Source organism: Pan troglodytes, chromosome X (genome assembly GCF_028858775.2).
Source record: "Pan troglodytes isolate AG18354 chromosome X, NHGRI_mPanTro3-v2.0_pri, whole genome shotgun sequence".
Taxonomy (NCBI): domain Eukaryota; kingdom Metazoa; phylum Chordata; class Mammalia; order Primates; family Hominidae; genus Pan; species Pan troglodytes.
In genome coordinates, this window is record NC_072421.2 from 50,485,324 (window position 1) to 50,510,247 (window position 24,924).

The 24,924-nt window shown below is 41.3% G+C and overlaps 1 protein-coding gene across 3 annotated transcripts in view; it reads right to left on the bottom strand.

Annotated features, from left to right (window-relative positions):
* The window catches only part of DGKK (diacylglycerol kinase kappa), a 105,284-nt gene extending 83,857 nt beyond the window's left edge, over positions 1–21,427 (bottom strand). For all 3 annotated transcript variants that reach the window (XM_016944194.1, XM_063804381.1, XM_016944195.2), the window contains exon 1: positions 20,580–21,427. In XM_016944194.1, the coding sequence (XP_016799683.1) occupies positions 20,580–21,260 (681 nt within the window). In that variant the 5' untranslated portion in view covers positions 21,261–21,427. The remainder of the gene's footprint in view (positions 1–20,579) is intronic.
* Between the last annotated feature and the right edge of the window lie 3,497 nt (positions 21,428–24,924).

Here is a 24,924-nt window from a genome sequence, read left to right on the forward strand (position 1 = left end):
CTCATCAATAGCCATCCCACAGAGGAAGTGTCTGCTGTAGTAGAAGCCTTGGTCGAAACATCTAAGACAACGTTCAATGGTATTGGGACTAGAAGACACTGAGGAGAGACAAGGCGGACTAATTTATTGTTTATTTTTCCTCCCTCTGCGCAGAGATAGAAGCCACATGCCAGAGAACAGAAACCCTAAGCTGCCTCTGAGGAAATAATGTAATGGGTCATACAAAGACTCTAGTGATCAGGCTCCCTAGAGAGAAAAGGCAATGATGAAGCACAATGGCTTCAAGAGCTGAGCTGGCTCACAACCACTCCTGTGCTACTGTTTACACCACTAGTACCACGACCTTGCTCAGACACGCATGGGGTATAGAGGGCCCCAATAGCACCTACGACTGAGTTGAAGCTTTCTTGACTGACTTCTCCAGCTACAGTACTTTAACTTTTCCCACGAAAGTCCCCCTGGCAACTGAGAGTCAATCCCTCGAATTGACTTTAGCCTAGAAAGGATGACTAACTGTATGTGACGTTTTTTAAATATTTTCTTTCTTCTAAATCATAGAAAATGTGTAGATTAGCCTTCTGCGAGATGGACTTGAGAAACAAGGCACACATTGTTGTCCTTTATGCTGAAATGTAGTACAGGTGAGAGTGATGACTAGTCATGTATACACATGGCTGCAAATAATTGTGGTCACTATCTTCCATGCTTTACACACAAACCCTATCCTTGAGGCCAGCCTTATCCACTACTCACACTAGATATTTTTCATACTTTTGCAACTAAGATTCATATTTGGCTCCATATGCAAAAAGACATTCTGTTTCTGAGAGTTCCTAACTAGAACGGTCTGCACATACATTCTCATTTGCTGGAAGTCCAAGGCCAAGCCATGCTGTATTTCAGTGTGTTCCAGAAAGCTTTTCTTCATCCTCTAGGCTTCTGATTACCTGACCACATCGTACACTGGCTGTTTAGTTTCCAACTGCCATTTATAAAACACAGAGCACCAACTCAGATGAGTGGAACTGTGATGGGAACTTGGATGTTGCTGCCCTGCCTTTTTTATCTGGCTGACCTTGTTCCGTTGGTGGGCTTCAAGTGGCAGCTTTCCACTGTATACAGAACTTGATCCTGTTGCAGGATGACACATAAGCTAGGTTTGCCTCACACTTCCCAGAAGGTCAGTGCTGTCTCTTCACAACCATTTATAATCATTTGTCTGTCTTCTAAGGTGTATGCTTAGCAAACACAGCCATTTGACCACAGCAGTGTATACATGACTATCCCTGACATTCACGTTATTTTTAGACTACTGAGTCAAAGTTCTTCCCAGAGGACAAGAGGCATGCTCTGCCATGAGCCTCCTCTATGAAATCTCAAGGCTACTTGAGACCATGGATTAAATACCTAAATCTGTCTTCATTTCACCTAGAGATGGAGAGTTGACTATAGAAGATATCATCAACTGTGAGGAGCCTTAGGATCTTGGAGACCTTGTCAGGGTAGCCAAACTTGATATCAGAGCTCAGGTCTCTTAATAGTAGCAGATGTTGCAATGTCAGTGCGTAAACAGAATAGCCTTGTTCCCTCCAATTCGTCTTATGGATATAAATCCATGCATCAGAAATTGTGTCTGCCATGTTTGTTATGCTGCAATCTCAAGTTACAAGGCCATCCTAGGAAAATATAGTTGTCAGTGTTCTCAGATTCAGAACAACTCTAATCAAGAGGGGTGGCAGGGAGGAAGGCAACACAAAATAGTTTTCTTCTCTAAGTGAAAAAATAAAAAAATGGGGCTTTGAAATTTAATGGCACTTCTCTAGTCCTCTATGAATGGGAAAAAAACTCTATGTAGATATTGAATTAATGCCTCTATCTACTTGAAAAATCTACCTAGGAGAGACTCCAAGTGAAAAGAGCTTCTTTCAGGACTTAGGTTTCTCCAGCAATTTCTTCAGCAGTTGGAATAAAGTTAATACAAAACTTTGTGAACTCTGATACATTGATCATGAAAGGTCACCATTCTTTGCTGAAGGAAGTTCATCATTTTCCAGAATGATGAAAGTTCATCGTCATCCTCAATGATTGAAGGCAGGTCACCCAAGTGTTACTAATATTCTTGCTAGAGACAAGTGTAAATGAAATTGATGCCAATTCTATGCACACTGGAAATTATATATTTATATACAATTTATATGTAGAATATATATATGAGATAGTGATTAGTCAGATATTGGTAGCTCAGATGTCGGGAAAGATTAAAATAATCATTGACTGAAAACTTAGGAAATCCTACAATTACTAATATCAATGAAGTATCTGCCACTTTTCTATGAAAAATTATGGCAAGAGGCAAGAACTTATTATGAAAAAAGTCAGAGAGGTACATGCTAAGTACTCAGAAATACTTGTTGAATTGAATTGTGGATCTTTCTCTTAGCATGCCCCTTTAACCAGAAGAGAAAGAAACAGCAGTAATTAAAGGGGATATATGACTCTGATGTTAAGATGCATTGTTAAGATAGCCATCCTTGTTGTTCTGACTTTTTCCTTATTCTGCATAGGGCACTCATCCTTTTGAAAGGAAAACGGACCAGAGGTCATGAGCAAGTATAGCATTTGCTTGAAACAAAATCAGTGTTCTCCACATTGTAGGGGCTACCATAGTTTTAAAGAATCAGTTAGGCACAAGGCACTGAACTAAGAACTTGATATGTCATTTGATCCTTAGAAAAACCTTACAAGGTGGGAATTATTAGACTGATATCATAAATGAGGAAAATGAGACGCAGAAAGGTGAGTGAGGGTCTTTGCCCAAGGTCACAGAGCTAGGAAATGACAGAGCTGGGATTGCAACCCAAATGCGTCTGACTCTGAAGCCCGCTATATTGCACTGCAACTCTCTCATTTACCCTCACACCGTACTTTCTGTAGGTAGAAGCAAATCTTAACTCCATTTTATAGACAAGGACATTAAGGCATAGGACAGAGAAGTATTATTCCAAAGAGTCTAAAACATTTCTTCTTTCATATAATCTAGGCTCCAAAGTGGGGAAGTGAAGTAAAGAATTCGCCTTCTTCACTAGGCTTCTACCTTAGAAAAATCTCTACCCAGCAATCAGTCTTAGCGACATAATGCTCAACAAGAGGCAGTGTACAAAATAATCCAACTTGCTGTGACAACACCACATTGTGGCAGAGATGGAAGCACAGCACAGTCCTGAGATGCACTTGTTAAAAAACAGTAGTAAGCAGGCAGAAATCTGGGCTCTAACCCTGTCCCCATGCTCTTTACTGTTTTTTAGTGAATGAATTCCACCATGTATTGGTGTCACATTCATTTTAAAGCTATGCAAAGTGCTTTACAGAATTCATAAGGCTTTGAAATACCTTTGAGCCTAGAATTTTAAAGTGCTTCCCAGATATTCTATGGTGGGAAATATGCTTGTTTGCAAATGGATAAATAAGAAGTGAGAGGTTAAAAGATTTATCTCAAATCACAAAGGCACAGCTAGGAATAGAGTCAGCCTGTTAAATCTCAATTCTGGGCCCAAAGCACTAGACTGGTGTGTTTTTAATCTCTTAGGAGTTGTAGAACCTTTTGAGAATTCTGATCTCAGGAAGTCTCAAACAGTTTAAATGATGAATCATCATTATAAGCATTTTAAAAGTTTTAAGCCTTTTAAAAAATCAATCATTACAACCACCTTAAAATGGTATCTCATCTTAAGTCTGGATTTGTTTAGCCCTAAAGAAGGTAATTAGTCCTAAAAGGCAGGCAAGTGGCCCCCATTATCCCACTTTGTTTAGAGGAACCTAGATCATTTCTAGGCTCAAAGAGGCTGCTTTGAAAACCTTGTATTAATTATCTTGAGGTGGACTAGGAAGTGGTTTTGTAGTCCGGAGCCTTGGGCTTCAGTCTTGACTCTGATCTTCAGTTAAGTTTCCTTTAGCTTTGGTTTTCTCATCTGCACAATGGGAATTAAATGAATATCGCTAATTACACAGGATTGGGGTGAGAATACAAGGACATAGGACATGGGAAATGCATGTGTATAAGGCATTAGAGTATGATACAAAAATCAAGGGGTAGTTTAGAAAGACAACTACATTTTTTGGCTATAACATGCCTGATTGGGAAGGTCTCTGAAGGCTCATTCTGCAATATTATAAGCCTAGAGAGAAAGCCAATTAGAAGTAGTATTTCTTACATGCATGACAAGGCCTTCCAAAAGTATGACAAACAGACATATACAGGAAACAAAACTGAGACTGAAAGATTCTCTTGAATACCAAAGACTGAATATAGATGTTCCTTCATGTAGCAAGTGGCCCTGTATAAAATGCATGGGGGAATTAGCTCCCTTCTCAGACATGGACATCTCTGAAAGCCAATCAAGATCTGATGCTCTCATGGCAGAGAAAGATGGTGCATAGAAATCGGCAATCCAGAGGGGAAACGAAAGCATTGCAGACCCTCGGATGGCACCCACAAAGAATCCAGCCAGCCTGAGAAAAGGGTGAGTTGCAGAGTGGAGAGAAAATGAGACATTATCAACATCCTATGCTACCTCCTCTGACCATTTCTTTCTCCTTACTCCACTATTCACTTGTTCTCCCCCAATTCTCTCACACCTTCAGGCTTAAAAAAAAAAAAAAGAAAGAAAAAGAAAAAAACAGTTTTCCCATCTCTGTTCCTTTGCTCACACCGTTTTGCTTGCCTAGAATTCCCTTCTCATCACTCCTCTCAGCACCTCCACCCAAATAAGAAAAATTCTGGAATGTTCTTTTACTCATCACTGAACCCAAGTCTACCCCATCTTGCTAGGCCCCAATCAATTCTTATCTCCTTTAAATTTGAGTTTCTCTTGTGGCTATATTCATTTTCTATTTGAGATTACAGTTATTTGTATACTTGGTCTTATTTCCTTTACTTGACTATAATTTCCTTCCTTCAGGCAAATTACAGTTATTGGCACAGCGCTCAACACAGAGTAGGTGTTAAATGAATGATTTTAGATTATCATTGCCTGAGGTAAGCAGGCCACCATCATCTCTCACCTTGATTTCTGCAACAGCCCAAGTAACCTTTCTGCATTCTGTATTGTTCCCTTCCAATCTATCCTTTACACTGTCACAATATATATCTTAAAAACAGTACTTTCATTATGTTACTCTCCTACTCAAGAACATTAATTAATATCCTGCTGTACATAATAAGGTCCAAATCCCTCTGCCTTTCTCTCAAAGCTCTTTGATATCAGCTTGAATAGGGTTCTTGCTGCTTCCAGGTATTTGTGTATGTTGCTTGCTCCCTAGTAGTGGAATGCTTTCTCCTCTCCACAGATCTAAATTCAGTTGATCTCAAGTCCATCAGGAAGCCTTCCCTAACTTGAATTTGGAGCTAGATTGTCAGTAGGACTAATGCAAGGCTCTCTTTTTTTGTGAGGACTGAGAAGCAACAGCTAAGCTCTGATGTTCCTTTGGCAGTTCAAGTTTTATCTAAAATAGTTTTCTACTAATTACAAGAAAAGCCTCCTCCATCCTTTATTTGTCCTCTTTTATAATTCTACAGCATTATTCTCTGTACCGCTTTTCCTGTAACAAAATCATATCTTTCCTCATATTGTTATGTACCTGTCTCCAATGTACACGTTTTGTCTTTCAAATGAGATTGCAGAATTTGCATCCATTTTGTTCTTTCCACAAACTGGGGACCTACTAGGTCTTCAGTTCACACTTTCAAACAATTACTGATTTATTCCCTGATTATTCTGTCTGGCCTTCCCTTTGTTTCCTCCACTGTCTGCAGCTGTTTTAAGGAGCTTATTATTCAGTTGATACCTAAAAGATGATGTTGACTTGGTAAGACCAGTTTTCTTTAAGAAAGTCCTCACTTTCCCTCAACATTTTCAGAGCAAATCTTATAATGCTCTAAGTATATTTTAGCTTGCTGTCTTTGGAGATCTTTTAATATCTGTATCTATCTATGTCTGTATTTATCTGTCTATCACTGCTTTGTTGTTCATGTTAATTCAGCAGTTATTAAGTATAGGTACTTAATACTTCACACTATGTGTGAAGAACATTAAAATAGAATTTTTACATAGAGAACAATATATTCTCATTATTTTAATAAAAGAGAAGTATTTTCATACTCCTCCTATTAATAACTGGATAAATATTAACCTTCATTACTAGTTTCCCTAAGCGCAATATATTCCAAGGCTTATAAATAAGCAGTTGTGTAATGAGAGAAAAGACACTTGCATTCCATCCAATGGCAACACATTAACAATATTCCCCTCCTTTCAAAGCCATTTGGAGGATTTTCATCAACAAAGAGAGAATAGCCAAAGGAAAAATAGAAGTTATTGAAAAAATTACTCAGGATCAACCCTTTAAAGGAAAATGTTCCTTAAAAAATTACACATTCTTTCTCTCCTGGTTTGCTTCCAATACTTCAACCTCTAATTCAGTATTTTTCCCCTCCCCTTTTCCCTAAACATTATTTGCCCACATTTGTCTACACTCCCTTATTGTCATAATATACCAATTTTGTCAAAGCAAGGCACTTAACTGCCATCTGCTAGAAAATTGCCACAATGAATATATACATCTATGGTGTCTACAATGTGAAAGGTGTCCCATTAGACATGACACCCTCATATAGTGCACAACCTGTACAACTTTATATGGTCATCTTGCCCTGCAGCTATTCTAGAAAGGGTAGAAGTTTTCCTTCTCATTTAAAAGGAAAAGTTGTTCCTTCTGATTGGAAACAAGGTGCCTGTTGGGGTTTCCTGCTCTCTGATTGGAGACTTCATATTCTCTTCCCTGACCAGACCATTTCAAGGTCAGGGTGCTAATCTGATCAGAGGCATTGGTGAAACAAGTTAAGGCTTTTCCTGTAATTAGTAGAACGCTATTTTAGATAAAACTTGGACTGCCAAAGGAACATCAGAGCTTAGCTGTTGCTTCTCAGTCCTCAGAAAAAAGAGAGAGCCTTGGAATAGTCCTACTGACACCTAGCTCCAAATTCAAGTGCCAGGTACAGGAGAAATTTGACACTAAGGTAATGAGTCAAGAGCTTTTCAATTAAAGTGAAAAGCCTACCAGAAATAGATTAAACTCTGATTAACAGTTAAGATTAGTGAAAAGGTTACCAAATGGTACTTAGTTATTTGTTTAAACCTGCTCTCCATATAGTACACTTAAATGCAATAGTCTTTAGTGTTATTATGCTGTATTTAGTGTTATTATGTAGTATTTTAATAAATGTGCATTTTGGATTTTTTAAGAACTGGGGAGATAAATCATCATTCTCATTTTTATTAAAATTAACTATGTTCATGACTGAAGACTAGTAATTCAAGACCACACAATCAATATGGGCCTCCTCCTAGTACATATGGTGTGTCTGTGTGAGTTAGAAAAATCTATAATCCTCTGGGAAGATATGAGGCAGTCCTGCTTACCACCACCTACTGGTAATGCAAAGGTTTGCACAGGGTGCTATGGGAACCCTAGGTTCTGGGTGTCTAGCCCGGAGGGGATAGCAGTGAAGGCCTGCTGGATGAGACTGCTGAGCTGAGTTAATGGCACATCACTGGCTTTATTTAAGAGACATAAAAGCTAAGCCACAGAAAGATTAAGCAATTTACCCCATATTGCACCACCATCTAAATTGGAGTCCACCAAAGTGAGGTGACTTCCAATCTAAGAAGAGTCCAAACTCTTCAACTTCTTGCTACAAGTTACCACGGAGCAAAGATTTTTGTGAGAAAATTCCATACTGATATGCCTCACAGACACGAACATTAGCATATTAAAATGCAGGCACACCAAAATAACCCAGTCTTGCAGCCTTTTAGGACAGCTCATTAACACCTATACCACAATCCTGGCAACCTTTAGTTCTTCATTTTATGGTTGCTGCAGCTTGCTACAGGAAGATGTATTGCATCAGCTCAAACTTCCTTGGACACCAACTTTAAGAGGCCTGAGTCATTCAAATCATTCCCCAAAGTCCTTCGACCACCAAAGGCAGCAAACAAAAGTACCGCTAATTAATAATGTAATTAGGGTTTATTATAACTAGCATACATTTGTTCTAGGTCTGATTCACCCTTGCTTTGAACTGGCTTTGTCCTGTTTTTATCTGTGCTTAATTGTACTGTTTTATGTGCATTTGATTTTGTAAGATACTTCGTATCTTTTCTGGATGCAGGCAGAGTGTAAATTCTAAATAAATAATAAACAACGGATTAAAGTTATGTAGAATTAGCTCTTTTATGTGCTTCATGTACAGTTTATAGTACACTGAGGCCCCTTACAAATTCAATGTGGATGGTACGTTTATGCCTATTTTATAGGACTTGGAACAATTTTGCTGCTTTAAATGATTACAGAGGCTTACAGTTATATACTAGCTTTTACCACATATTTTTAGTTATATCTACAGTTTATTTGGTGTAGTGTTCTTTGTCAGGAACACAATCCCCAAAAATAATAAAGACCTATAAGCAAAGACAGTGTGCATTATGACAACCCACTTTATGAGATAGTTTTAACACATTCCAGGTTAGGAGGAGGGAAGAAAGAAACTTGAGAGAACGGCCATGTTTCCGAGAAAGTATGATCTACCTTCTGGAATATTACAGGCCAAAATTTAAACCCTGACTTGTTTCTTTCTTTCTTTTTCTTTTTCTTTTTGGTCCCATGTGCTCCTGCATCACCAGCCTCCTTGCTAAGGAGCTAGTAATAAACAGGGAGCGCAAACACACTCTCCTCTTAGCCTAAAATAAGCAATTGGGAAGCTAAGTTATTTACAAACCCATTTTAGCATAGAAGAGGAGTGATAAAATACTGCATGTTTTATGTTAAGTGTCTGGCTTTCATTTATTATTTCATTGAGAAAAACATGAGATTCTACTGCTAAAAAGGTTTTAAAACCACTGGACTACCTGACCCCCAAAGGCTCATTCCAGGACATTAAAAGGCTTCACTGGATTTTCATCATGGTTTCTTATTTCCACTATAGAAAACACTGAAATGAAATAGGAAAAAATATCATAGAGAAAGCAGATGAGACTTTTGTAACCATGTAATGTGGATAAAAGAGGGCCTGAAACAGTAGGAAAAGGATACTAGATAATATATTTATTTTCTCCCGTTTTAGCTTTTGTAGTTTAAATTGGAATTTAGCATACAAATAAATTGAAAGCTGGATAGTTTTTAATTATATGCCCCATCAGCCAACCCTCCACTTCAGCCATGTTATACTAATCAACAGCTCTTCAATGATTGCACAACATTAATCAGGTGATACACAAAATTTTGTCGGTTGCGTTTATTTATTTATTTTTCTGAGTCTACTTGCCAGGGAATCTGTTGTCTTTAAAATTTCAATAGGACTTGCCTCATCTACTTTATTTTTTACAATCTTTCAATCAGTACCCTATGATTCCCTGGCCCTGGCCTCACCTGCCCAATTCAAGTATAACTTCACTTCTACTGATACTTTTCACTGTCACTGCTTAATTTAATACCAGTTTTCTCTCTGGGTTTGAGGGGGATATATTGTTCCTACGTTCCTCAAACAACTTCTTCATTTTTTCCCCTAAACTTCTTACATCAAAGTGAATTTGCTATCAGGCAGTCTCTCATATCTGCACCTAATCCATCTCTGAAAACTTGTTGGATGATGAATTTTGAATTGTAGGAACCTTTGTTCCATTATTTAGGTTGGAAAAGTGATAATGCATTCCCACCACATCTAAAAGTCCCAATATTTCTTCAAATATGGTAAAACACTGTTAAATGCCCATGTAACAATCCTCCAAATATGTATCATATTATAAAGCATTTAAAACACCAAGTACCTAATTATTGAACACTTAACAGACAAGCAGATACTTTGTGAGTAGGTCACAATAATGCCCTGCTATACTGAGTACAAAGTACTTCCCCCACAAAAAAACAACCTTTCAAGCTGTTTCAAAGGTCTACCTTTGTGTTTCATCATTTTCATCATTAGAAAAAAAGACAGAGAAATTCAAAAAGTTCAGTGCCAGTAAGGAATTGTGGAAAGGCAAAGTAAGGCTTTTTCAGGAATTTCTAGAAAGAGGACTCATAAGTGCGAAGGAATATAATAAGAAAACCATGAAGAGAACCACTAATGGGTGCTTTGATTCCATGTGAAACCAAAGTGAAGCTCTCACATCCAAAAAAACAAACAAAAAAAATGTCACCAAGTTAAGTAAATTCAAGCAGAGGAGATCATAACAATGTCAAAATTATCATCTTAATTAGTCTTAACAGTCAAAGAGAGTTAAGTAGTTTGCACTAGAGGTGAGGTAGGGAAGAAAGGGACAGCAATATCCGAATTCTGGGTAAGAGAAAAGTTGTTTTACTCAAGCTCTGCAGGAGGGAAATTGTCACAGTAAGCATTAATTGAGGTTAGTGAGAAGGGTACCAACTTGTTAATTTTCTGAAATCAAGAATCTTGTTCTGCAGCTTCATTTACTGTCCTCTTTATTGTTTACACTTAGCTGTTTTAATAAAGCTACATCATATTTTCCTCTATAGTGCACAGTGATGTGAATAAACCATGAAATAATATGTTAAATGTACATAATAAATGCAAGTGACACTTATCAAGGGAAAATTAAAAACCAAGTTTATTATAAAATGGAACTGAGAAACTACTCTTAGAGTTGGGGTTCAGAGGACATCACCATGATGCTGGAGCTGACTTCAGGACAGTGAGGGCTCAACTGACAGAGCCCAGAGTTCATGAAAACTTTCTGGGTTTCAAGTCTCTTTACTGACAGCCAAAGAGCTTAACAATTTTTGCTCAGCAGGTACCTTTCATTTCCTGTGTCAAGCTGCAAAATCCCAGAAGAGAAAAGGTAGAGACATTTGCTGCAGGAAAAGGTAAATGAATGAACATCCAGGATTTAGTCCTACAAGCCATACTTTCATTCCCCTCTACTCTTGGAGGCAGGGAAAAGGCTCAGTCCTCAGACCTACTGCCTCTTGTTTCAGAAGAACACTGCAAAGCTCTGGATGTGTGGGTGGGTGGGGAGCATTAAGCATATCTCTCAGTATCCTACACGTGCTTGAGGGAAACAAGGGGTAAGAATCCCTGTCCTCAGGGGCCAATATTTCCTTTACAGGCTCTTTAAAGCAAGAGGCTTAAACAATAAATGCCTATAATGCTTTGGAAGATGAAAATCTCTGAAGTGCTACTGACCAGGCTGAAGATTCTGATCTTACTCAATAATGCATTACACTTCCCTTTTAAATTACTGATTCAGCCTTGGTTGGGTTGTATACAGTTTATTAACTCTCTCAAGTTTTGATCACACTTGGTTAATGAAAGCTGGATGAATTGAATATTCTATTTCCTTATAATTGTGGATAATGTCCTCATATATTCTTATTTCCCTTCTGGGTATGGCATACCCAGTTTAGCATAATGCTGTAACTTCTTGTTAAAGAGACAAAGCCATCACTAATTTTTTTTTTTTTTGGCATATAGTTAAAAGTGACTCAGAAATTTAGATTTTTTCCTTTTAGGAATTTAACAGTGGGAAGATAAGGTTGGTTTTGTTCTGGATCTCCTTCTCCAAGGCCAAGTCACAAAAGCTAACTGGACAAATAAAATCTAAGTGTCCAAAAAAGTGCAGTAAGTAAATGTGAGATCAAACTGCATTTGTATATGGGAGCAACTGCAACAATTGTGTCTACATAAAATCTATATACTTACTGCTTCACACAGCAAATATGCCCCTGAATGGTTGTGATTCAAGCATATGTTTAACAATGAGATCAGACAGGAGTTTGACTAGATGAACTTTAAGCTAAAATGAACAAGTGTTTCCTAAATCCAAGGTAGAATAATGAACACGATCTAATAATTAAGCGTGTGGGGCTGTGACTGGGGCAGGGTGAAGCCCGAGACACAATTGTACATTCCCCAGAGTCTTACTACAGAAGACTATAAGCAAATATTCAGAGAAAATAAATGAAAAATATAGCAAAATATTAACAGTGATTATCTCTGAGTGGTGGGGTACTAGATGATTTTTATTTACTTTTTAGAAGCTTTCTTGATTTTCTACATTCTCTGAAATTAGCATGCATTCCTTTATTTTATTACATTGAATTTTAGTTTAAGTAGAGGAATGCTGAGAGAACTGACTATTAATAGTGAATACCTTGGCAAAGCATCTGGTAAAACAAATAACCACCATCTGCATATTTGTTTTGGTAATTGAGTCTCTCATTTACCAGTTTTGCTTAAAGGTAGTCTCATCCATGTGGTTTTGTTCACTGTAGAATCCTCAGTGCTTAGCACAATGTTAAACACATAGCACATAGGGAGCAGGTATCAGTTTACGTTTTAAAGAAATAAATGAATTTTAAAATTTGGAAAACATTAATTGAGTCTCTCTGCTTATAAATATGATTTGCAAATTTTAGGGATTTGTGAAAATCAAGCCCTTTTATCGCCCTGCAGGAACAGACATCAAAGCCAGCACATAATGAAACATAATGGAGGATGGATCACCTCCATTACTGAGTTGGCGAAGGGTCCTTCCCTGTTAGGTAGGGGTGTCTGACTAATTGGTAGTTAATAGCAAGAGTGTCACTGCTTTTGAGTTTATCATCAACTCTTAATTCTCGGTAGTGTTAGATGGGAACAATGACGCAGCGAATTCCCAAATCATTTGTTTGGTTTGGAAAAGAGGTATGATTTTTCCCCAGAAGGTTTGCCTCCTAATTCTTTTTCTTTTGGACAGTGCCTTTCTTGGGAGTGTTGCCTACCTGGATGATGGAGAAGGTAACCAGAAATAGACTGGGGCAGCGGGAAGCCAGCCTGGGATTAAAATGTATCATCCTTTAGCCTTAGTGCTGAATGTAAAGTTCACTGGTGCCATTTGAGAGGGATAGTACCTTTTCTTTGTACAACACTTCAGATCTGTGGAGCCTGTGGGAGAAGTGAGTGCTTTTTTTTTTTTTTTTGAGGCTTTTTTTCTGTCTTTGCTTTTTCTTTTAAAAAATCTCAGGAAGAAAGTTCAATGGTGTTGGAGGGATTATGGCCAACTTGCCTTACATTAGGAGGATTTCTTCCCTTTTCCTCAAATATTTTTTTTCTCCTCTTGGATGTGGAGAGGAATAAAGTCCATTGATTTTAGTAAAGTTGAAGGTATCTCCTCTTACAATGGAAGATTTTTTTCTTTAAAAATCTCCAGGGGAAAAGATTAATTGCTTTTGGTGGAGGTGGGGGAGCATCTCTCTTTAGGTCTGGAGGATTTCCATTAAAAAATAGGTTTTGTGGAGAGGACCTACAAGGGCAACTTGTTTTAATGAAGCTGGGGAGCCCTCCCTAGTAGGATTTTTCTTTCTTTCCTTTTCTTTAAAAGAAACAGTTTATTGGGAAAAATTAGAATGGGAGACATCTCTCCTGGAAAGATTTTCTTTTCCTTTCCTTGCTTTTTTTTTTTTTTTTTTTTTTTTTTAATAAAACAGTGAAGGCTGAAAGATACATAAGGTCCCTGGGATAGGGTGAGATTGGGTACATCCCCACCCTCCCCCCCACACACGCACATTCCCCACCTTGAAGAAGCTTGAGAAAGAGATTTTGTGTGTGTGTGTGTGTGTTTTTTCCTTATTGTGGAGGATGGAGAGGGTAGTCATCAGGAATAATACGCAATGTCTGCAGTAAGGTGTTGGTGCATTTTCCTGGAGAGAATTTCTTTCTTTGATCCTTTAAAAAATAATCCCTTTGTTAATTTTCTTCTTCCTCTTTCACACCCCTCCTTCTCTGCCACCTTCACTCTATCCTACCTAGTCCTTTTCCCCTTCCCTTCACATTTCTCCCCCCATCCTCCTTCCTCTCTCCCTCTCCTTTCCTCCCTCTCCCCTCTTTCTTTTTCCCTCTCTCCCTCTCCTCCCTTCTCTCCCCCTCTTTCTTTTTCCCTCTCCACCTCTCCCCTTTGTCTCTCTCTCTGGCTCCCTCCCTTCCTCTGTCTCTCTCCCTCTTTTTTCCTCTCCCTATCTCAGTCTCTCCCTACCTGCTCCTACCTTCCTCTCCTCTCTACCTGTCTGGCTTTCCCCCTCCCTCCCTTCTCCCCTCCTCCCTCTCTTTCTCTCTCTGTTTCTCTCTCTCCTTCTCCCTTCTCTTCCTTCTTTCTCCCTCTCTCCTTCTCTTTGTTTCTTTTTTGTTTTCAGAAAAATATTCAAGGACTTTGGTGAGTTTGGGGGCATCTTCATTCCTTAAGAAAAATATTTCTCTTTAAAATATACTGTTCATGTTCTTCCCTCCCCTGCCCCCCATAATTCTAAATGTATTTGCTTGTTTTGAGAAAAAAAGGGGCTTTGTTGAGGCTGAGAATACTTTTGTTTAAGAGGACTTTCTTGGCTTTGTGTTTCTCCCCTACCTATCTTTTCTATTTGTTCTCAAATTACAAAAATTCTATATTAAGAATAAATCTTTTGGTAAATTATATAAATATATTAAATTATCACATGTTCCCTGAAAATATGTACATCTATTATGCATCAGTTAAAAATTAATTAAAAATAAATAAATAAAATAAAAAGAATAAAGTTTTTGAGTGAATTTGAGTCAACTCCCATTAGAAGGATTTTCTTTCATTTTTTTCTTCTTTTAAAAAAATCGGTTTTTTTTTTTTGGTTGTGTTTTGACAGAAAAATTAATGGGTCTTTGTGACATTGAAGTACTTCTTCTCTTTAAGAGGATTCTGTTTTTGTTTCATTAGTAATATCCTCTTCACCAACACATATACCCTTCCATTCTTAATTTTATTTTAAATCTTAAAAAAAATTGTATTTTAAGAATAAGGTTTATGCTCTTTAGTCATGGAGGAGTGGTATTTCTTTTGTCCCTCCCTCCCGCACCCCCCGCACCCCTGCTTCTTGGAATTAAAAATTCTGGAGATTTGGTATAGTCAGGGACCTATCCTTTAATATTTCTTTCTTTTTTTAATTAAAATGTGTGTATCTAGAGGGGAGGATTCGTAAATTTCATTAACTTTTATGATTTTTGAGAATATCTGCCCTTAAAAAGATTTCCTTTTTTTGTTTGTTTTCCTTAATTTCTTTTTTTTTAATTGAAGGGGTGGCAAATAAAGGTTATTATCCTTGGCGAGGTTGAAGATCCTTTAAGAGGATCTCCCTTTCTTTTAGTTCCTGTTTTCAATTTTGTTTGTTTTTTGTTTTTGGGAGAATAATAGGTCTCTTATCTTGTGGTTAGAGGGATGGTATCTTTCTTTGAACTATTTTTAAAAATTGAGATGTAATTTACATACCATAAAATTCATCATCTTAACATATACAATTTTGTGGGTTTTATTGTATCCACAGTGTTGTGCACCCATCACCATTCTCTGATTTTAGAACATTTTAATCACCCTCAAAAGAAACCCCGTACTCTTTAGCCATCATCCCCTTTTCCACCTCCCATATTGCTTCACTCATTTCCTTTCCATCTCTAAGGATTTGCCTCCTCTGCACATTTTATGTAATCGGGAAAATAATGTCAGGAAGCTTTGATGAGGTTGGTGGACCTTCCCTTTATTTTTGCCCCCTTAATTTTCTCAAGAGATTAAGCATGAGCCATGAAGTCAAATAAAGTTTACAAATTTCATGAATATTTTAAGGTTAGAAATACTGTTTAACTTAAGATGATTTCTCTTTTTTCATCTTAAAATTTTTCTTTGGGGGATATAAGTTCCATGGGTTTTGATGAGGGTGAGGAGAACTTCCATTTAGAAGCTGTTTCTTTTTTTTTCTTAAAATAATTTTCAGAGGAGAGATAAATTTCATTATCTGGGGTCACTGTCCCTTTCTTTTCGTTTTTAAAATTCATAAATTTGTTTTTATTATTTTGAGAATGAGCTCTATTTGCTTTGGTGAGGGTGGGGCATCTCCCTTTAGAATGGCTGCTTGCTTGCTTTTTTTTTTCCTTTAAAATTATTTTTTTTCCACTGAAAGAATTACAGTGGGTGGGCTTTGGAAAGGTCGGGCACCCTATCCTTAGCAGGATTTCAATTTATTTCCTTTACAAAACACACACGCACCAACAAAAAAGGTCTTTGTGAGTAATCGGTTCAGGGTCTCTGCCTCTTCTCGTTTCTTCTCTGGCTCCTCTTCTATGCTGGCCCCCTCTGGGAGCATCAGAAGTGGAGCAGCAACCACCGCTTTGGAAAAAAATTCAGAGCTGATGAAATGTCAGCTAAAAGACTGTTCTTAGACAAATGAGGATCCTATGTATCACAAAAGGCCATATGTCAGATTTTTAAAAAAATCTACAATAGAAAATTCAATCATTACATCCTATAAGCTGTCAAGTTTTATTTTTGCCCTCCCCCACCTGCTGCCTTGTTCAAGGAAATAAAAGGGTTAATAATGCAGAGGCAAGCACTCTGTAAACTGTAAAGTGCCACAGGAGCAGAAGGAACTATATAATCCTTATTAGAATACCCCTGAATGGTTTCCTGGTTTCTATGGATATTTTTTTCTTTTTCTTTTTTCTTTTCTTTTTTTTTTTTTTTTTTTGCCTTTCCTTGGAGGCACTTTCCCTTTGGGCTGCAGATCTGCAGAAGCCCTAGTTGGAGATTTTAATAGGTGCATAAGAATTGTACTCTGAGAAACTAAAGACCACTGACCAATACTTCATCATCTTTTCTAGAACACCCTGTAGTGACTGCTTAGGAACTATTAGAATACACCAAATAAATCAGATGGTATCATCAAAGCTTGGCAAGGAGGGGGGAAAAACTGAAGAGAAAAGAAAGTAATTTCATTCTGACCTTCAACAGGTTAAACATCTGAATCTATAATCCCAAATCTGTTTACAGTCACTGCAGATACTCTGTTCACTTAGGAAAAAAATTTATTATCCCCTGAAGCTAACAATATCATTATTAGTCTGCTGCTGCTGGGACTGCATGGGATAAGGACACTTTCCAAGCCATTAAAAAAAATTGTTAGTAATTTGCTTCTTAATTATAGTTCCAATAACCACTCTGAAAATGGAAAGATTGACTGTATTTCCTTAAGGGCTATATATTCCATGCCATTTAAATAAGTATTTACTTCTCACTCTGAAACCAATGAGAACAAATTTTTATTCATTCACAGCAGCAGCCTCTACATTGCTGGAAATGGATAGGTTTCAAGCTTCAGCAAGTGTTTATTAAGCAAAATCAAGGAGGGCTGCATTGAACTAGGCACTGAGAAAGGCCACCCCTATTTTTGAGAAGCTCAGAAATCACTAATAAAATATTCTGATAGGAATCACCAGATATCATATAAACAAATGCTTGCTATTTTGCAAGAAAATGTACAAAAATATCAGTTTTGTGCATAAAAGCTGTCCTGATATGGTTTGAGGATAATGGTTATTACTGTGCAGTCATCAGGAGGGATACACAGACCCCTTTTATCTCCCCCAAAAGCCATGAAAGTGTATCTCCCCTCAGATTTTCATCAATCATTTGTATGATGTGATTTTCATTTCATAGCTGGTCAAAACCCAATGAATAAACAAAATTTTGTCTTTCTTCAAGCACAGCTGATGAGAGAGAAAGAAACATGGTCTACTTCATATAAGCCCCATCCCTCCCCCAAGAGAGTTATAGCATTGCTAAAGAACCAATTCACACATCCTTACTTACACTTGCTGCCACCAGGTGGGAGACCATGGCTCATTTCCTGGGAATTGAAACATTTTAGAAAGGAAAGAAATAGACATGTTTGGTTCACAGACTGACTGTGTTATCCTGGTAGCTATTTGAAAAGAAAACATGAGCCCCCTTTTCTCAGTCAATTGCAGGTTCTGAAACTTTCCCGAAATTCCAAAAAAGAGCAGACTACAAGGCTGAAAGATGTTGGTTTTTTGCTACAATACCCGTCAACAAAATTATCTGGGAGAAACTTGCAGTCATATTCAAACACTTGGTTTTGCTCATTTCATCCTTTGAATTATCAGGATAGTTTCATGCTTGCTATGGAGGATTTCATTGCATGATGAGACCTGTATTTTGTTTTGTTCCCTGACATTTTGCGCACATATGTATAGTATGTGTGTGTGTTAGGGGTGTGTGCACGCCTGTGCATGTTGCACAGTTGTTTCCCCCCAAGCTTGCCTCGAGGAGGCAGTGTTTGAAAACAACATCACCCCAGCTAAGATGACAACCTGTTTGCCTTGAATGTTAAGATACAAGCCAGCTGGTTGCAGGTGCCATTTGTCTGAGGAAGATGCAGGAGAGAATGATCCTATTACTGAAGATCAGATGTTCCCAGCTGCACCAGAGAGCAATTGCATAGCAACATTGAGGGTGTTGTAAAAGGGTTTGGCTCCAAGCAATTTAATTTGAGCATGTACCTAGATCCTTTACATCCTTCAAAATTCTCCAGAGCCACTGATTAGTTAATCTGCATGGCCTTCTTAACGGATGGTCGTGGTTCTTAACCCCATTCTACGGATAAGTGATTCAACAAATGTCTGGCTCTACTAAGGGCAAAGTCAAACCCCTGGGATCCTGGTCTCCTGCCAGTGTTGCCAGATGTCTGTGGGTCAGCTAGCCAGCACGTCTGAGTGGGCACTACGTAGAGGAAACTAATCTGATTCCCCTTACCTTAATCTTCCTCATCTGTCTGGCAATGACATTTTCCTGTCAAACAGGTAGGAGATGCTTTCGCATGGGAGCAGGGGATGCTTTTCACTGGGGGAAGGGTCCTGGTCGCCAGTCAGCCTTTCAGAGGCCAAAGGGGAGATGCATTCTCTGGGTATTACGTCCCCACGTGTCAGTTTCACAGCCATGTTCCCAAAATTTCGCTTAAGATGGCCACAGGTCAGGTGATTCCTGCTTGTCTCTTTCCCACCAGCTTAATGCACTCTTCCAAAAAGATAAGATCAATCACCCGGTGAGGGTGAGCTCCCAAATCTAGCCACCCCAACTTTGCCCTTCTTAAGATCACTGCAGGAAAGGGTATTTTCAGGAAGGGGAGGGATACATCCCCTGGTGAGAGCTAGGGTGTTGAATTTTTAAAAACTTATCAGAGTCTCCCACCGTCCTGTTTTATTTATTTTTAAACCTCTGCACTTTCTTTTCTCTGTGAAACTTTTCATTTTAGCCTTCTTTTTCAGTTATTCGTCATTGCAGATATTTTGCAAACTCAAGCCTCCCTACTAAGAACTCAGGAAGCAACCAATGCTTCCATTTCGTGATGCCAATCTGCCCCCTCCCCTCTGCACTCTACATTCTATAAGTGTGCGGTCCACAGCAGAAGGGTTCCTGAGCCGTGTCCTTATGGTCTGCTAGGCAGCAGGATGGACCGGTATTGTTCGTGTGTTGTGTTATTCGTTTGTGTGTGTGTGTGTGTGTGTGAATGCGCGCGCGTGTGTATGTTTTCCTGCAGGGGAAGCTAAATTGAGGTGTGTGTGTGCATTATCCTGGTTTTCAGTTTTGTGGAACGAAGTTTAGGGTAAAGGAAGAGTAGGGAGAGTGCAGAGAAAGCAGGAAAGACAGGCATACTCCCGCTTAAGAGCAGACGGGGTTTCAGGGTCCAAGGTAAACACGAAAACCTTTTTCCTCCCTACTCCCCTTGGGCGAGTGCCAGAAGATTCTCCACTCATCTTTTCCCGGCTAAGTGTAACGATTTAGAAGGCGTCTCGGTAGACTGGTAGAGATGAAGGTTCCCCTTCACACGTTCTGCAATCCCAACTCCTATTTTTGTGTCTCTAAACCAGGACTCCTGTACCATTCCAATTGGCCCTGGTGCGGGATGCCAGTTGCCCCGTTTGTGACGCTGCGCAACATTGTATCACTGCGTTTGCACCTACCTGCTGGGAAATCCTGCAGACAGATGGAATGGTGGCTTCGACACACGCATGCTCTCCCCCTCCTCCCGGAGAACCCTGCCCTTCCCCTGCAGTGCGCGTGGGCGCCGCCCATCCCCTCGTCCTCACCAGGAGTACCAGCTCGAAGCAGCCGGCAGAGGCGCCGGGCACCTCCCTGGAGCGCCGCCAGTTGCGCCCAGCTGAGGCGCCCCCTCCCCAGTGGCAGGGAGGGGGCCAAGCAGGCGAAGGCTCCGCAGCTTGGGCCTCTGCGGCAGTGACCGCGGCTAAGAGGTGTGTCCCACCGCCCCCACTCAATCCGTCCGCTATGTATTCGGGGCCAGCCCCAAACACTTCTCCAGGTCTCTTGCGCTCCCCGAGGGTATCTTCCTCCTCTCTTTCAAGATATTGGCGCTCACCGCACTGTCGCTTCTCTTCAAGGGGAAAACTGCTCCGATTCCCACCCCCTGCTGTCACCCCCGTTTCTAGCCCCAAACAGCCCATTCTCGATTCCCACATGTTGCTTCCCGCCTCCCAACCCCTTCCCATTCCCCCGGGTTCCCCATCCCTGCATCTTTCTCAGCATCTTGGCCAGCCAGTGCCAGACAACCGGGATGCAAGGGGTACCCGGAGTCCCGCGGGCTCCATAGCCATCTGACTTCGCCTTGCTTCTTTTCCCCGCTTCAGGGGGTCTTTTGCTTACCTTTATTCTGGACCACGACATTGGCGTTCTGGGCGATGGCGATGGCGATGGCGATGGCGAGGTCTTTAGACCTCTCTCTCGAGTGTCCACCGGACATTGCAATAGACATGGTGCTGGACTTGGACGGAACTCTGGAGCCGCCTCAGGGCAGAACTCTGGGGCCAGCTCTGTCACAGGTTCTGGGGTCGGCTCTGGGGCCAGCTCTGGGGCAACTTCTGGAGTCAGCTCTGGGGCCGGCTCTGGGACCGGCTCTGGGACCGACTCTAGGGCAGGTTCTGGAGTCGGCTCTGGGGCAGACTCTGTGGCAGGTTCTGGGGCCGGTTCTGGGGCCGGCTCTGTGGCAGGTTCTGGGGCCGGCTCTGTGGCAGGTTCTGGGGCCGGCTCTGTGGCAGGTTCTGGGGCCGGTTCTGGGGTCGGTTCTGTGTACAGTTCTGTGGCTGATTCTGAGGTCGCCTCTGGACAGGGACCTGGAGCAAGCTCTGGACAGGGCTCTGGTATGGGTTCTGGCGAAGCCTCGGAGAGCAGCGGCGGAGCCGGCGGCGGAGCCGGTGGTGGAGCCGGCGGCGGAGCCGGTGGTGGTGGCGGCGGCGGCCAAGGCGGCGGAGGCTCTGGAGACTCAGCGGGCTGCTCTCCATCCTGAGGCGGGGCAGTGCCCTGGGCCGCGGCAGCTCCGCGGTCCATGGCCGCACACCGCTTCAGGTCTGGGCAGCCTGAGTCCCTAAGCCTGGAAGGCTAAAGTACCCTCGGGCGCCCCGCCCACTCCAGTCCGGCAGCCCCTCGCAGGGTGCCAAACTTTCCCCCATCCCACTCCATGGCTGGCTCGGCTCTGAGGTCTAACCCGTGGGCGCTCAGCGTCTCCCTATGCTGGAACACGCCCCTCAGTGAGCGCACACCTCTTCGTAAGCAGCCACGGGTCCGATGGGCGGGAAGCAGAGGGGCTTGCGAACGCGGACTGGGCAGAGCGCTTGATGACCTCCTAGCGACGCGCGGGAGGGGAGGGGAGAGACAAAAAGGGGAGGGGGAGTGGAGCGGCGTGGAGGTTGGGGGGCGGGCTGGAGCCTTGCCGTGTTTAACCCTTTAGTGACACGAATGAAAAAAAAAGGCCAGAGGCGAAGTTGAGGGTCTTCGCAATCCCCCAAGCACTTAGCTGCTGGTCAGAATAGCTTCCATCCTGTGTCTGCTCTCTCACCTCAGCAGCAGGTGAGCTTAGCCTCGGACCAACCTCTTGCCCCCCATCTCCAAGCCTCGATGGGCAAGTAATGCTTTTTATCTAAGCCGGGAAAAGAAATTAAGCGGCATGGTGTGTGTGTGGTGGGGGGGCGGGTGTTCAGCCTCCTTTGGATTGAAGTACAATTTGACCCTCTTCGGTTTTTTGCATTTCTGAGCTTTGCCGTTGGGTACAGAGTTTGAGGTGATTCAGGAAAGGAGTGTGATGAGGGAGGCTGGCGCCCCGGCTTTCCGCAGCCTGCAGCCTCCCCGAGAGCAAGTCGAGAGTGCCCCGGCAGCAGCTGGGCTTCGCGCTCGGGAGCTGAGGCTATCTGGGCGTCTGTCTGGCTCGCCTATGCTATAGGAGCGTGCCTTGTGCTTTTAGCTGGATTTCCCAGCCATCAGCAGGAGTTTGTTTTTCCGCCCCCCCCAAACTTGTTAACGCGCGCGCGCGCGCGCGCGTGTGTGTGTGTGTGTGTGTGTGTGTGTCTTGGGCTGGGGAAATTCACTGCAACACCCACACCTTTTTCACCTCCTGAAGCAGTCTGACATTAGAGATGGGAGATTCTCTTGCGAAGAGAACGACTGATGCCTAGCGCAGCACCTTTCCCACCACATCGGAAGACTTTAGAAGCTCTTTCTGTTATAGTCAGGTACACATACATACAAACCATCATCTTAGTCAGACCTAGACTTTAGACGCCAATATATTACCAATTGTAATTAAAATTTGAGAAGACTACCTGTTAAGCCACAGCTGGGTGGGGGGAGCGGACGGGGGAGAAATACCTGTAAACCTGATTTGAAATATGACAAGTGAATTTATCTCCCATACACATAATGCTGCAGTTGTGGGTAGCAGCCTTCTTTCTGCAGCCCCTTCTCTAGCCATGTACTCCCAGACCATATCCCCCACTATTCCCTCTTCTTTTGCCAACGGACACTGACCTAGCCAGAATTTTCTAGAATCTGCAGCATCTTTCTGTTGCCTATACTATGTCTCAGCAATAAATAATACCATAAGAGCACAGTTTCACCTAAATCTCTCCAAAGACCAGAATCTCTGGTGAGGTCTGCATTTCCCAGATCCTCGCTGCAGCCTCACAGCCTAAGCCCACCTTTCCAGAGATGTGTTAACACTGCTTGGCAGCTACTAAGCTAGTGCAGGGACCGTCCTTAAACTCTGGGGATGGGAAGACCAGGAGAAGTGAGCCCTATCAATTCCCTCACGTGGCAGTCCTCCTTCCAGTAAATTCACCTTAGGGGCCCACTCTCTTCACCCTCCTTGGGCTTGTTCTCCTTTCCCCTATCCCACACTCAAGTAGCCAAGCCGCCTTTAACCCTAAGAGTTCAGGACTGAAATATACAGGTGCCAGATCTCATTACTGGATCTGGTGCATTAAAGTGCCAGATCTGACCAACCAGCAAGTCCAGGATTGGAGATCACTTTTCTGGCTCTCACACCTTAATGGAATCCCTGTCCTTAGAAGGGGCAGATATCCCACATTTAAATTTTGCTTTTTACTAAACCCAACATGTAGTTAGAAGGGCTGAAGGCTGAGCAGTCACAGAGTAAGATGGCCTCTTGGGTTACAGATGGCCTCTTGGGGTTTGGCATAGACAGTGTATTGTCAAGCGAGATACCACCAGGGGACAACTTGGAGTTACTGCTTTATGTATGTTTATTGAAACTCTTGTCTATAATTCTACACTCAATTATAATGAGGCCAACATTTATGATGTAGACTCTTGCTACAAGGTCATTTTGAGATTGAATGCTAAAATAGTTGCTTGTACATGGCTTTTGCTCCATTAGGGTAGGTTACTGGAGATATACTGCCTGAACTGCATTATGATTAGTTTTGAAGGTTTTAAAAAATTATTTTTCAGCCCATCATTAGCTACCTTATTGCCTCATATCATAGTAAGGGTTCTTTGTGTGTGTGTGTCGGGGGTTCCTTAGCCCAGCATTGAATACCATGCTTTACACTGGAGGCAGAGTAGAGGGATGGCCAGAATGGTTGATTGGTACCTGATTTGGGGAGGCACCTTTGCTGTAACTAAGCTACACCTTCCTCTTTCCCATAACCTGCTGGTTTCTTAATAAAGTTTTACTTAGATGCTTCTGTATTTTCCTCACAACCTAACCCAGGACTTGAGGTCATAGTCAGGATTCAGGAAATGTCTGTTAAGTGGATGATTCATTGTAGGTTACTGGTTAGGATGTATTTTTCTGCCTTGCTTTTCAGCACTATTTGATATTTCAAATGATTAATGATCTCCTAAGAGGCTCTCTTTTAATTAAACAATACAGATTTTTAAAAAGGCAAAGAGGTACATAAGAATTTCTTTAACCAGACATATCTGGAATGATGACCGTATCCACAGAGGCTTGGATGAACATAGTTCTGGATGTCCCAGGGCAGAAATGGTCCTTAGCCTGGGACTTTTGGGCATGTTATATAAGTTACCTGATTGGGCTGGATGAAGGATCGATCAGTACAGTAGGCTCATATCTTTTGAATATGCAATGCACTACCTTACCCAACTGCCAGCATTTACTCTGATTCTACCCAGAATAAAGCTTATCCAAGCCAGCATGGAGCTCCTTCAATTTCAGCCGTGCTCAGAGTTCTGGAGAGGCAAAGGAGAGAAAAGCTGAGAAATGTGACTAAATTAAATCTCTTCTCCCTTCCTGTTTTCATTTCATTTTCATTATTGAATGAGAGAGTGGCACTGTATTGCTAGAGTGGAAGCCCTTCCCCCCTTGATCAGTAGCTTTAAATTCCCTAAGTCCTCCCTTTTAGAGCAGTTTGGGAAGAAATCAGTGTCCCTCCCGAGTCTTAGCAGCTGCCAACCTCCCCTACTGTACTACCTCGGGATGTGCCAAGCCAAAATAGCAACCTTTATAATAATCTACTAAATAAAATAAGGAGATGGGATGAAGAACAGGCAGCATTTATGGAGAAGGTAGAGGATTCAGACAATTAATTTAGCTGGGATTAAAATGCAAACCTGTTAACCTTTACTCACTCTAGTCTCCTAGGATTAATTGATATAGGATTGGAGAGTTAAAAAGTTAATACCTTGCATTTGTATAATGCCTTTTTATTTCTAAAGTACTTTCACATATAGTATC